At 38.6% G+C, this 13,820-nt stretch overlaps 1 protein-coding gene across 1 annotated transcript in view; it reads right to left on the bottom strand.

Moving 5' to 3' along the window:
* Positions 1-7,925: 7,925 nt before the first annotated feature.
* ngef (neuronal guanine nucleotide exchange factor) overlaps positions 7,926-13,820 on the bottom strand; it is a 37,918-nt gene continuing 32,023 nt past the window's right edge. Inside the window, exons 13-15 of the mRNA XM_083913851.1 lie at positions 11,397-11,476; positions 11,203-11,307; positions 7,926-11,110 (exon numbers count right to left, since the gene is read on the bottom strand). Of these exons, the coding sequence (XP_083769977.1) occupies positions 10,890-11,110; positions 11,203-11,307; positions 11,397-11,476 (406 nt within the window). The 3' untranslated portion in view covers positions 7,926-10,889. The remainder of the gene's footprint in view (positions 11,111-11,202; positions 11,308-11,396; positions 11,477-13,820) is intronic.

Below are 13,820 nucleotides of genomic sequence, written 5' to 3'. Positions count from 1 at the left end.
ATTTGAACCCAGAATAATGTCAGAGAATCAGGTCCGGAGATGGTCCCGAGTTTCTCTTTCACACATGCAGCCCCCACTTAGATGTGTTCACACTTAATGTAACTACTTAGTTTGGTTTAGGCAAGGGGAGCGTGCAGCTGTATTCACACATGTGCACACTCTGGAATTACCCAGTCTTTGCACTATTAAGCTGGGAGGGTAAACTCCATTTGATGCCCGGACTGAATCCGATATTTGTGTACACACACAGCTGTACCAGGAAATGTTCAGATAGTTTCAGGTTTGCAGTGCATGTGTGACAGGGGCTTAAGATGTAGGACAACTATCTATTGGAATTTAATACACCAAAAGTATTTCATAGTATCAGACAAAATATGTTATTTTGAAAAAAGGGGACAATATCAGTGAGTGTATCTCTAATCATGATTGAAAAACCTAAATGACAACACGCAAAACATTCAAGCACAAATTTATGAGGATATTCTTAAAGGTATGTCCTCAAAAGAGACTATGTGCCTCATGAAACAATTATTTCCTTGTTATAACAAAGGCTATTTTATGGTGAAGGAATGCAATACGTATATAAGAATTCTAATTGGATAGAAAGGACATTGAGTTGTTTGCTGCAGTCATTTGATGTCAAAAACACTTAATGGTGATTTTTGTGAGTTGTCATGATGACAACACACGCCAGTGGGGCCGTCAAGTGTGCCACAGCTAGTTGGGAGGATGTTCTTCAGAGGAAGGTGTGAGGAGAAGGGACTGTTAAACTCAGTAGCAGTGAGTCAGTGGACCACAAGCCCATTGTTCTGCTCATTTTTTGTAGCCAATGCAGCACAAAAACACAGTGATCCAGCAAGCCAGCACCCAACCAGCATTTGGCTCTGCCATGCCTCCACACCACACCAGTCACAGGACATGAGCTGAACAAAGTTGTCATTCCTTTAACCTGTGATGCCAGTATTCAAGCCCATAGAAAGTAACCATGAAATGACAAATGTTAACTTGCAGTAAAGACTTCTTACTTTGAAAAATCTTTTTGCCAGGGTCTTGTGCAGACTCTCTGTCTTCCTGTTGTTCCATCCCATGGCAAGCACAGTTATCATCTCTGCTCTGCCTGTAAAAAAAATATCCACACACACAAAACCCCCCAGAAAATATCAAAATTCAGAAAAGCCTACCCTCAGTCAAGCCTACCCTTTTCTGACTACACACCAACCAGCATCAGCTGTTTTACATTGCTGACAGCAATGTGGAGTTACAGTCTCTGCGCCCAATTTCAAATTCAAGAGCTCTGGCATTGCAGCTCTGAATTCTTTTTCAGACATTAACTGTTTTCTTGTCCATGCTGACATCGTGGGTGTCTCCTCCACTTTAGTCTCTGAAGATGTTGATCTAAAATAATAAAACACAAAAATTGATGTAAAGGACAGTGTATTTAAAGACAGAAAAGTCATTTCCATAATGGCTTTGTTACTGCATGTGCATAAAAAAATCACGGCCACTACTTAAGTCAGTTGCCTAAATTTCACATTTTTAAATGGAAACATAAAGGTCGTCTTTAAGCTATTTAAGCTATCACATGTCAATATGTGTACCAAGACTTAGGACATCTTGAGGAATGTCATCTGTCAGCAACTCCTCCACTTCTGGGGGCTTCCTAGCGCCACAAGGTTTAACTATAAACACAAAACATAATGCAGGAAACATTACTGCTGACCAACTTGTGATTAACAGTAGAACTGTATTATATTTTACTGACTAGATCGATTCTTCCTAAAGTGTTGAGCTATAATGTTCCCATTCTTGTCCCTCTTCCTCAAGGTAACTCTGGAAACTTTAGTCCCTTTCTGTTTTCTTTTCGGAGGCTAAAAGTAAAAAAAATAAGGCGATAAATTTGTCTATACTCAGGCACACACATCCTTTTCAGAAGTGTACATTTCAGTGATTGATAAGTCAATAAATTAATAATTGCATTAGAGGGAAACTTAACCCTTTTTGCTTCACAAAAATGTGAAATAACAGGCATAGAAATTATTGACTTTTGTTCTACTAACTCCAATCTTTATAGAAACATATGTTGTTTTTAGATTTTCAATTGGAATCACAATTTATGTAACAATTTGTTGTAATAGTGCCTAAAATCGTCATATGGTGTGACATGAAAGTAATTGTATATAAACTGAATATGGGGTATACCTTTCTTAAGTTACTCACTTCATCAAAGTAATTTATCATAACTAAACTGTAATCCATTATAGTTTTGTGAAAATTAATAAAACTTGTGTATTATTTTCTAAATCATTGCTCAATGTGAGACCTATGCCGTCAATCTTTAAACATATTTTCTATTTATTGTGACAAACCTTGCTATAAAATTATGAAAATATTTGTGACTCTTGCTGACACTATTTTCCATGTATTCCATGAACATTTTCAAGTTTTATCATTAATGAAGGTTTGTTATTTTCACAATTTGTAATGTCACACCAAATGATATAGTGTCACACCATATGATAATGTCGCCATGTGTCAATGCAAACCATGAAATAATCCTACTCATTGGTGAGTTCTGATCACTAATATGGCAGGAAACATTTAACCACTCTTAAATGCTGGAAGGTAATATTTTAATTAATATTAAAAAAATATTGATTATTTGATATTTAACAATAAAACAATATTAACCATATGAACATATATTTGTGTATCAAATGTTATTTCATTTCAATTTAAAACAGGTCTGCAATATGTATCAATATAAGTAAAACAAACACATTTTTTCACATATGAACTGTGAACATACAGGGCAGCTGGGTGGATCCATTGATAATTCAATTCATCTAGACTTCATTGTACATAAGCCAGTCAAATTTGGAGAGAGTAGCAAACCGACTGCCTTGCTGAGGTCGTGATATGCCACCAACAACTTCCTGATCTTGGTAGTAAATGCAGTCTTGCCTATTTGGCCAGACAAAACCATTTTTGTCTCCAAGTTGTTTCATGCAGTTTACCTGCAGCCCCTCCATACTGATGTCAACAATTTGCCCCACATATGGTTTTCTCTCATACTTAAGTAAGACAAACTGTCCTTCGGTGTATTCTTCATCTGGAGTGGTGTCTATATCTTCAGCTTGGGCCTCTCCAATTGATGCACTTGGTTGGGCACTTGCATACAGCACCTGAGTAGAAGAGCTTCAAAAGGAGAGAGTTATATGTTATTGACACGATTGTCTGCAGTGACTGCAATAACTAGCTTCTACTCCATTAAATTTGGTTTGCACAATTTACAAATATGTAGGGTTTGTACTGACTGGACTGGCAGTGAAATGTTATCACCAGCAGGTCCTAAAGTTAGCTAAATATGTTATACTTACTGGGCTTGGGCATCTGTAGTGGGCCAGCTGGGTTGGACAGAGGGCACTTCAGCAGATGAGCCACCACTTCAAAGTCAAAGGAAGAGATTTATTTATTTATTTATTTATTGTAAAATGTAAATAATTTAAAGTCATAATACTTACTCATCACTTGTCTTGTCACCTGGCACCTCACCAGGGGATACAGGGTCAAACTCAAGCTGGTGCAAAAGACAGAACTTGGTGTGTACTGCTGATTCCAGTCACTGGGCGCACTGACGAAGGGAGCATTTCATCCATGGTGGAGATCTGCTCTTCTTCAATCCACATGATGGTGACTTTTTCAGAGGACTTTTGTAAATATTCATACAGATCTCTTGGTGTTTGTAGGTCACTGCCTCCAAGGACATACATGTCTGCCTTACGCTTCAGCACTCCTCCCACACCATCAGGTGCACCCTTCCCATGGGAACGCTGCTCATGAGGAAGCAGTTTGATCGATTTCGGTACTGGGTGGCTGGCCCATCACTGAGGACATGCAGGGTGTCGATTGCATTTTCATGTTTTCTTCGGAAATCATCAATAACTGGATTGATCATGACGCAAGGACTTGGAAATGGTGGCATAGCACTGGGAGCTACTGACTGAGTAGGCAACTCCAGTATGCATTGTTGCCTGCTGCCTATTGCCACCGAAATGAAAGGCCTGAATCTCAGTGTTGAGTTTACACGCATAGTTCTCTGAAAAGTCTATGTGTAAAACCATTTCATTGGGATGGATGTTCTCCTTGATGTGTCTGAACTGTTTCACCTGATGAAGCCAGTTTAACTGATGACTCCCAATTGCATTGAGCCTCTGGTTGAACACACTAGTTGAACACACTAGTTAGCTCTCCTACTGTCCCCCTTTTCTTCTTCTTCGATTGTGGATAATTTTATAATATAATATAATTATTTTATATATAATTTGGTGTGATGATGGACTTAAATAAATGTTTACAGTGACAAAACATACATTGGACTTTGTTATTTATTGTTATTCTGCAGGAAATTACAATTCATACCATGTGGTGTAATAAGCAGACATGTCACACCATATGATGAAGTGTCACACTATATGACGTTTTCTGCACTTAGCACAACCTTGAGTCTTGTAGCTATACATTAGCATACAGACAACATGCTAGTTATTAGAAAGCAGCATAGATTTACATGTAATTATGACAAAATAGTAACATTTCTTTCACGTTTTTATGAAAAATGTGTCACACCAAAAGACATCTCGAAGTGGGACTTTTGTCAGAGTGCCAACAAGATCTGATTTATTGTAAATATAAAAATGATGACTCACCTCAGGTTGTACAGTACTAGCAATAGATTGCTAGTGTGTGTAACTTTGCTGAAGAAGGTCCTCTCCTTCCCAAGGGTGTCAAAGCAATTGCCCGTTAAAATATCCCAAAATAGTGTCACACCATGTGATTTTGGTTTTTGGGACAAAATCTTTTTAATTATGACTGACTCAAAACATTATGCTTGGACTTTGAAACGAGTCGGCTCACAAATAGACATGTGTATTATTTTTTTGCATTTTTTAAAATAATTTTTGCATTTATTTTTCTTACTTTTATTCAAGTTCTGACTTTGAGAAACAAGTGCCGGACAGTCACACCATATGACTTTTGTTGTGTTTGGTTGAAGATTTTGAAAAAAAGAGTGATGAACTGTTTTACTGTTGAGTATGTTCACATAAAGCATAATGTTCTGCACAAGATTGAGAAGGTTTTTTACAAATATTTTTTTCTTTCATTCACGTTTGACACTGAAGACAGCAAAATTGCCATGTCACGTCATCCACCCACATATGAAGAGTTTTTTTGATAATAAAAAAAAATGAAGCAGGATTAGTTCCACTTCCATAAATGTTACTTATTGCCACTAAAAATAAAAATTTAGCAAAATGTAGAGTAAATAATCAAAAGAATAAAAAGAGAAATAAAACGTGTGCCTACAAAAGTTAAGAGTACACTAACACTAATTAAAACTATCAGGGCTCTGTATTTGAGTATCAAAATGCGCTCTCTAAGTTCTTACAGTGCATTTTCACCTGTTTATTACCAAAATAAATAGTTAACAGATGTCCTAATACTGACGCAAATACACAAAATCACATAAGGTAGCATTTTTTTGTCAAGATAGCATAAATAATAAGCGTGTTAGCATGTGCGCTAACCTTAGCGCCTTATTGATAGTTAACATACGACCTCCGTGGCATTCCCAACTGAGTTGTAACTTAAACGTCAAACTGAACTAACTTACTTACACATGATTTGCAGACAATCACCGTGATAGCTCACGCACAGAACACAACATGACCACATAAATTGAGTACACAAACGGACTTACCAATGCTACGAGGTCCAGTGAAACGCGAATGCCACGCCTCCTTCTGGCGCATCACATTTTGATTGGTGCCAAAGGTTAAAGGGTAGGCGATGACGACATACCCAACACACCGTTTATTGTAGTTATGTACACGACCGCTAAACTCGAAACGTGCCTATGGGTTGTAATAAGCTCCTTGATCAAACAACCTATGTGGTCGTTTTTGGGTGGAGGACAGGCTGCTTACATTGGAATGAGTTGAAAGCCCCCTGCGTCGGGTTTGTACGTTTAAGGAGCGCTCCGATGAGCGCCCCGAAGAGCGTTCCTCGAGCTTCAAATATCGGCGCGGACGGGCTTACATTGGAATTAGTTAAAAGCCCCCTGCGTCGGGTTTATACGTTTAAGGACTTCCCTGAGCTTCAAATATGGACGTTTAAGGAGAGCCCAGAGCTTCAAATATGGACGTTTAAGGAGAGCCCTAAGCTTCAAATATCGCCGCGGATGGGCTTACATTGGAATGAGTTGAAAGCCCTCTGCGTCGGGTTTGTACGTTTAAGGAGACCTTTTTAGTCAGTAACTAACGCCAAAGTCCCCTGACCAATCGTCAGTTTGTGACGCGTTGGGAGTGAGACTGTGTTGGGATCACTGATGGAAAGGTTTGAAAAGTGAAACTGTTAATTAGTGAATCGACCTGAGACAGCCAGGGAAGTCAATCAATGCGCGTGACGTGTTACGTCATCCTGCCGGCAAGAAGCATTCGCGCAAGGCCCAGGCAGTGTGAGTACAAACAGGCCTGGCCCGCTGGGGGAGAGGGAAGGGGGGGCAAGTACCCTAAAGCACGGGGCACGGTACGCATGGACAGTGTGTGTGCGCCCTTAATGACTCAGGTGGTGGTAGTAATGTTGCTGGTGGTCATCGTGCCTTTTAAAGTTGGAAAACGTTTTGGACCCACCATACTAGCCTGTGCTGCACAGATCTTATTCTAGAGGTACAGTGTTTCAAGGGAAGCACGGCTGAAGAAGCAAGGGCAGAAAGAATTTGGACAGAAGGTTATATCCTTTGATCGGTTGGCTAAAGACACATCAGTGATGCAGATGAAATATACAATATGGTCTTCACTCTCCCTGTCAATATCAGTTTTCTTTGTTTAACCTGTAAGAAAAAGAACAATCAAATATGGAGAGAACATGTATGCTATGAACAAAAGGCAAAGAGTTGCTTCACAGTGTGGCATCATGTCACAGTTTCAGACAATTTTAAGTTGTTTGTTCCTTATTGAAAAAAACACCTTACGATAAAAAGTTTAACTTTTCCTTTGTGCCTGGAGCGATGAGTAATATGACATAAACACCATTAAGAAGTGTGAATGATGGTCTGGTGGGAATGCAGGCAGATGTCAGCCTCCTCTCCTGACTTTTCACACCTCCAAGAACTGGGAACTCATTACCGCTGTCTGTATACTGGCACCTGCTCAACTAGGGAGCTCATTATTGTCAGAGGTTTTGGAAAGAGACTTTAACTGATGGCAAACAAATGAGTCACCTGTCACTTAAAACAAAACCATAAACACTCCGGTGATCAAAATAATAATTATGGACAAGCCAAACTATCTTCAGTTTGTTTTTATGAGCCTGTTTTTATAATAAGTTGAGAAATTATGCTTTAATTCACTTCATGCATCGATCCATTAAACCAGTTACTCTAAATTGTTTAAACTGTTAAAGGCTGGTGATAAGAAATACAAATTTCACTTTAGGAAATATGTAAAGTTGTATAAATATGAGTGTTATATGGTTTTATTCACTTTAGTCTAACAGTGGAATTTGAGAGACAAAATCTCAGTTGAAGGCTTTTCTCACTGAAACACTCGAAAACAGGGTTTGTATGGTTTACACATGCAAAAAGAATAACTTAACATTGTTCTGTTATTGCCCCTTCTTCTAATAGAAGTAGAAATGGTGAAGGCTAAAGACCTTATCTGTGTGACTGATGATGCTGTAGAAATCTGTTAAGTAATAAACATCTTCATCTAAACAAAGTTGTGACCATGAATAATTAGAAGAAGACCTTTTTTCCAGCACCTGCCACCTAAAATGTCAGTGCACAGTCCTGCACTCACTTTAGAAATTACATTCAGTGTGCCTATGACTTTCTATACTCCACACTGGGGGGTAAAAACTCACACATATCTGATTATTGTTTTTTTTATTAACAATAATTTACATATTACAAAATGAAAGAACAATTACTTTGTAACTATTAGCTTGAACATCAAATATTTGCATTACTGTACACATAACGTATTTGAAGACACACAAGGCCTTACAATCATGCTGATCCATAGTTGCTCATGGTGTTGATACATTCTATACAGTTACGACATATTGCAGTTATTTGGCATTAAATTGCTATTACAGGATTTACCCCTTGTGTGTGTGTGTGTGCACGTACATGCATGTGTGTAGTCTTGTTATATTGATCATTTAACAGTAACATTCCACACATAATGTATCTTTTGAGTATTAAACACTAGAAGATGCCTGTCAGCTAGAATGATGCAGTCAGCTTGGGTTCATGGCACGTAGAACATCAGAAGGAGCAGTGTGCTAGTTACTTATTCCAGTTGGGTGTTCATGTGAAATACTCACGAACACTTGAAAATTGTAAATTCACTCCAAGTTGCACTTAGTAGTATATTACATACCTTGAAATAAGGTAATTCATGTCTGCCATGGCTACTATCACCTTTTCAAGTACATGTCACCATAAAACCGCAATCACAATATATTCTGAACAGATGAACTCTGTAAGTTATTAAATTTCCATCCGTGGATAGTTTTTCTTTACTTTATCATATGCAGTTATTGATAGAAAATACTGTTGTCCACTGTCTTTTGTGTATATAATGTGAGGGTGATGTTAATGTAAGGTAATTAAGATAATTGGAAAATTAATCGATAATGATAATAATTGTTAGTTGCCACCCTACACTGGGGTCCTTCCTACAGACACTTTTATGGCTGCTTTGAAAACGTGTCATTTTTGGGTTGCTTTGTTGTAGGTAGTCTGCAGGTAGTGTTTCATACTAAAAAAAAGGATTTTGGGTGGAGTCTCACTTTGGCTAACACACTTATTTGAATATTCATAGACACAGACTTTTTAAATAATCATTGCAAATTTCCATATAATACTTTTTTTTATTAGACACCTGTATGGTGGTCCTGGAAGCTCAACACCCTGCATGCATTTTGCTGTGTTGTTGATTTTTGCACCATGTTTCTGTATTTCATTTATGTTTTATATTTTCTATTTGCTATCTACACATTTTCTATTTGCTATCTACACATTTTTCTATGTGTGTATTAAGTTGTAATGCAATCCAGTTGGGGTGCATGGTCCGGCTACTCCACACCTTAGTCTGTATATAACAATGGACAACTTGAAAGCTACGCAAAAGTGAAGCCAAATTATCTGGATCGCCCCCTGGTGGATAGCTGCAGTATAGGTCATAAGTTCCGCTACACTTTAGCAAAGTGGGAGGAAGGGGAGCCACATCGTCCATCATTATATACAGTCAATGCTCCACACATACATGCTGGGATAAGGAGAAAGAAAAGGCTCTGGCTTCTTTGCATTTCTTCAACCAATCACGATCGTCTTGGCCCATGCAAAGCTTCAGATGCAGCGACAGAACCTCTGCAAAAGAGTGGGGAACTGAAAACTCCACATGAAATATTAAAATACACAACTGTGTGGTGAGACTTAATGAAATTAAAGGCAGACATAATTTGATGGTCGATGACCTAGAGGTGAAGCCTCCCTATACTTTAGCTTTGCATTAGCTCACTGAACTTGTTAAAACCACAGACCATTTGCTAGCTGTATTCATGAAGCTGGTGTGAAGTGGAATGGATCAGTGCACCTGTTAAGTCAACATCACTGTCTCGTGTCGCTGCCAGAATTAAAAGATATGTCAAATCAACTCTGACTGATGATGGCTGTGTCAGAAAACAGACCACCATGAGCATGAGAGTCCTGTGGACAGAGTCTGACCTATTCCCAGGTGTGTTCACAAGTGGTTTTAGTCCTGAAACTGCAAACTCAGATTCCATTCAGACACACCTCTGAGGTTGTTGTTGATGTTTCCCCTAGCAAAGGGATTTGGAGAATGGTTACACCAAGAGAGTGTAAGGGAGGGACATCAGGCGTGCAGGCGAATGTCAAGCTTGAACCTAGCACTGTTCAGTGCATTGAGCTCATGGGGCCACCATACACTTGACTGCTTGTGTTGTTGGTTTAGGGTTTCATTTAGTGTTAAAAGATATTTTACAATGAAATGAACACATTTAAAATTTTTAAAACTTGCCCATGCAGCTGAGGAATGTTTGCATTACCTTTACAAGACCTTTGAGGTCGTGTAGCACCCAATAATGCGATCATTTTCTGAAAATGTAATACATTGTGCCCTAGACCTGATCAAAAATGTAATAAAACCCAATAATACAACAACTTGACCAATAGTGTAATAGATGACCTTAACGATATTGCAATTACATTTGTACCAACAGTATAATCATTTTCAGGTGGGTCATTTTGTTTTAAAATTGATGTAATGATTTTGACTGATGATATAATAATGTAGAAAATCGGTATGCTTTTTTCTTATTATGATATTTAGTGTGCAGTTTGCAGGTATACATGTAAACTCTAGACTTTATGCAGAATTTGTAATTTACAACAGATGGTAAAAGGTATGCTGTATAATATTTTAAGGACATTATTACATCATTGGGTTTTATTTCATTTTCGATCAGGTTAAGTGCAAATGTTATTACATTTTAAGGAAATTATTAGACTATTGGGTGCTACAGGGTTCTTGCCATTACCACACACAGCTCCTAACCAAGCACAGAGCTTTGCTCCATGCATTACACACCACAGTGTGTGGGACAACAAAACACATAAGAGACGTGCAGCATTGCTTGTACAAGGTTACTGACTCAAGCGCTTTGAACATTTGGATTTCTAAAACCATCAACGGCTAAGTGCAAATCAAAAGGACAAGGTGTATCTTGATTATTTCTTTTAGTGCATATGGCCCTGAATGGTGACATTCATCACTGTTACTCCTTCCCTGCTCTCCCCCATCAATTCAAGGATTGGAGTAGTTGGAGGCCCTTGGAGTGCGTCTCCCCACCCTTAAACCAATTCTGGTTCCGGTTTGTGGGCCTCCTCCCCCTTCCTGGACTTGCTGGATCCTGAAGGCCTCTCTCAGATTCTGAGCTCGGACCTCCTTGCTCTGGATCTCCTCTACTACTCGACTAGGGAACCAGCCCCTTTCGCCATCATGGAGCCTTTCACCCATCATCCAGCCTAGAGTACAGAAGACAGAGAAAGGCCGGAGATGACATGGAAACTGTATTTTTTTTTAAATGTTTTACAAGAAACTTTGTGCCTCTACACACCATCGTCTGTTCTCTCAAGGAGGTTCAAAACATCAGCCATTTCAATGGAGAGTTCATCTGGCTCCTGAGATGAGTATGACTGAATACACTGCACCTGTGGAGAGTCTGATAAATGTCACAGATAGGTTAAGTTAATATCTTGCGGCCTGCATGTTGAGGACTGTACACAATGTTACTGTGATATTCTGTCTCACCTTGTTGGTGGGCGCTTGTAGACATAAAGCGTGTACGCCGGTTAGGAGTGAGGGTACACATCCATCGAAGTTTATCACTCCTGTTGGATGAGGATGACATTACTGAGCAAGCAGTTAAAGGTAAATAGTTATTTAGTTTTTTCTTGGTATGTTCATCATACGGTCAACAATTTGGGCGGACAGGTTATATACAAATTAATAATTTAACACAGATACTGTATATATTTTTATTTTTGTTAACACCTTGGCTTGCACTGGCACCTGTCAACTTTTTGTCTTTCGGAGGCTGTAGCAGGCTCAGGTTTAGAGATGGTGTGAAGCAATTGGTATCATTCAGAAGGGGGTTCAATAACGCTCCAAAGCTAAATGTTGGCAAGGGAAAACTATCATGGCCATTTTCAAAGGGGTCTCTTGGCCTCTGACCTCAAGATATCAAAATAAAAAATGGGTTCTCTGGGTCCACACATGTCTCCCCTTTACAGACATGCCCATTTTGATAATCCAAACAATTTGGGGACTAAACACTTAAAATAACAATGTGGTATTTTGTCCTTTTCGAAAAGGGCGTATTTCTGCACAATGCGGTCCATAAACAGTCTTGGAGTCACATTAATTAGATATGTCTGGAAATCTGAGACTCTTGTGGATTCAATGACCCCAGCTGTATTCATGAGTGATGAAGGCAGTCCTCATAGGAGCCATTTCACTAGAGTGAAATGAGCTAAAATGGGCTGTTGACCTCTAGGATAATCACACCCTCATGAAACTTTACAAACATAAACTAGAGGCCGAGATCATTCAGAGGATGGATGGTATTCCTACGTATATTGACGATAAGGGGGTTTCTGAGTAGTTTCCAGAAAAGAACTGCTTGTCATCCAATCGCAGAAAAATGCAATTTCTAATCTCCAAATGTCAAAAGTTTTTGATCCCAAATTACAGCATGGGTTTCCTATGGTGTTCCTAAAGGTCTGGGTGTCTTAATGTCGGATTTTGGAGGGATTTTTTATCAATTCTCGAGCGGGATAAATTTAGCACCAAATATTTGTAACAAATGGAATAAACACATGACATTTTAGTGAGCATTACAATGACCTTCAAATATTTAATTCATAAAGTCCTTACACTTTTGCAATGCATTTAATCAATTAATCAATGAATTAATTTTTATGTCAGACTTAAAAGTTGAATATGTAGAATTTTTATTATTAGCTATATTTTTATTATAAAAATTAAAAAAATGATACACCTGTGAGGCATTTGAGGGGTACAGAATGAAAGTATTGCTTTTCCATAAAAAATGTATTTAGTCTGAATTAATATTAATAACATTTTGACAGTTTTGACAATGACTTTCTGTCACGTTCCGTTTCCCTTGTACCAGCAGCAATAGCAATTGGCATTGTGGGTTGCCAGGGTTGTCTGTTGTTGGGTGCAGCTACTGTAGGCTGGCACTGGGTGAAATGGAATTTGTCAATCCTACAGTGAAGGGGGCGTCATTTGTCCCAGCAGCGGAGTAACCGGAGACGGGCAAAAACCAGAGTCAATATAGGCCAAGCATTCACTCTATGGACTGAGATAAAGGAGTTCAGCTGCAACGCATGCCCAAATGGCTACGTTTCTCCTTGGTCGCTAAGATCACTTTCATCTTTACTTAGCTGGAACCGCTAACGGCAAAGAAAGACTTCCAGTTGAAGCCTGGCTATTGTTAAATACTGTTGTAAAATTAATTGATTATTCCAAATTTGTTGTTACCCTGTATTATTCATCACTTGACATGGCGCAGGCTGATCGCTTGACACACTCAGCAACGAACCTGGCAACCAATTATTTTTTGTTATCCACACACACCACTGAGCTGCATCTCAAATGAATCGTCAGGTTCCAGCTTTCAGATGATGTACATCATTTCTATGTGTCATCTACTGTTAACCTGCTATCTCCCCCTGAACATCTCCTTTTTTAGAACATTTAGAACATTTTAGGATTGTTTGTGACTTAGTCTTAGAGATTTAGTCCTCTTTACTACTTCTAATTTTTCAAGATTTAGGAGCTGCTTTTGACGCTAAAACACTTTGTGAAATACTCAAGTATGAATATAAATTTAGGACTGACTGGCCCATTTTTTAAAAAGAGTTATTCCTAAATCAGAAACTTAGGAACCACCTTAAGATATTTTGATACGGGCCCTGATATTCATGTCTTATCCAAACAGTTACCGCCCTGTAAGAACTTCTCAGTTCAGTTAAGGTCATGTTCAAATTTAGTTTTGATTAACACAAAATCACGCTCAACATTCCCTATTCATCCATTTTCGTTCTTCAGAAGAATCAGGTGTTGGACTCAAATACTGTCCGTCTTATCAAAGAATTGGTTTGTATGTATCTATGAGTTTATTTATTGTAGTTACTTATGCAGCACAGC

Source organism: Echiichthys vipera (genome assembly GCF_963691815.1).
Source record: "Echiichthys vipera genome assembly, chromosome: 5".
In the NCBI taxonomy this organism is placed as follows: domain Eukaryota; kingdom Metazoa; phylum Chordata; class Actinopteri; order Perciformes; family Trachinidae; genus Echiichthys; species Echiichthys vipera.
Note: the sequence above shows the minus strand (reverse complement) of the source record. Positions and strands in the feature narration are given on the sequence as shown.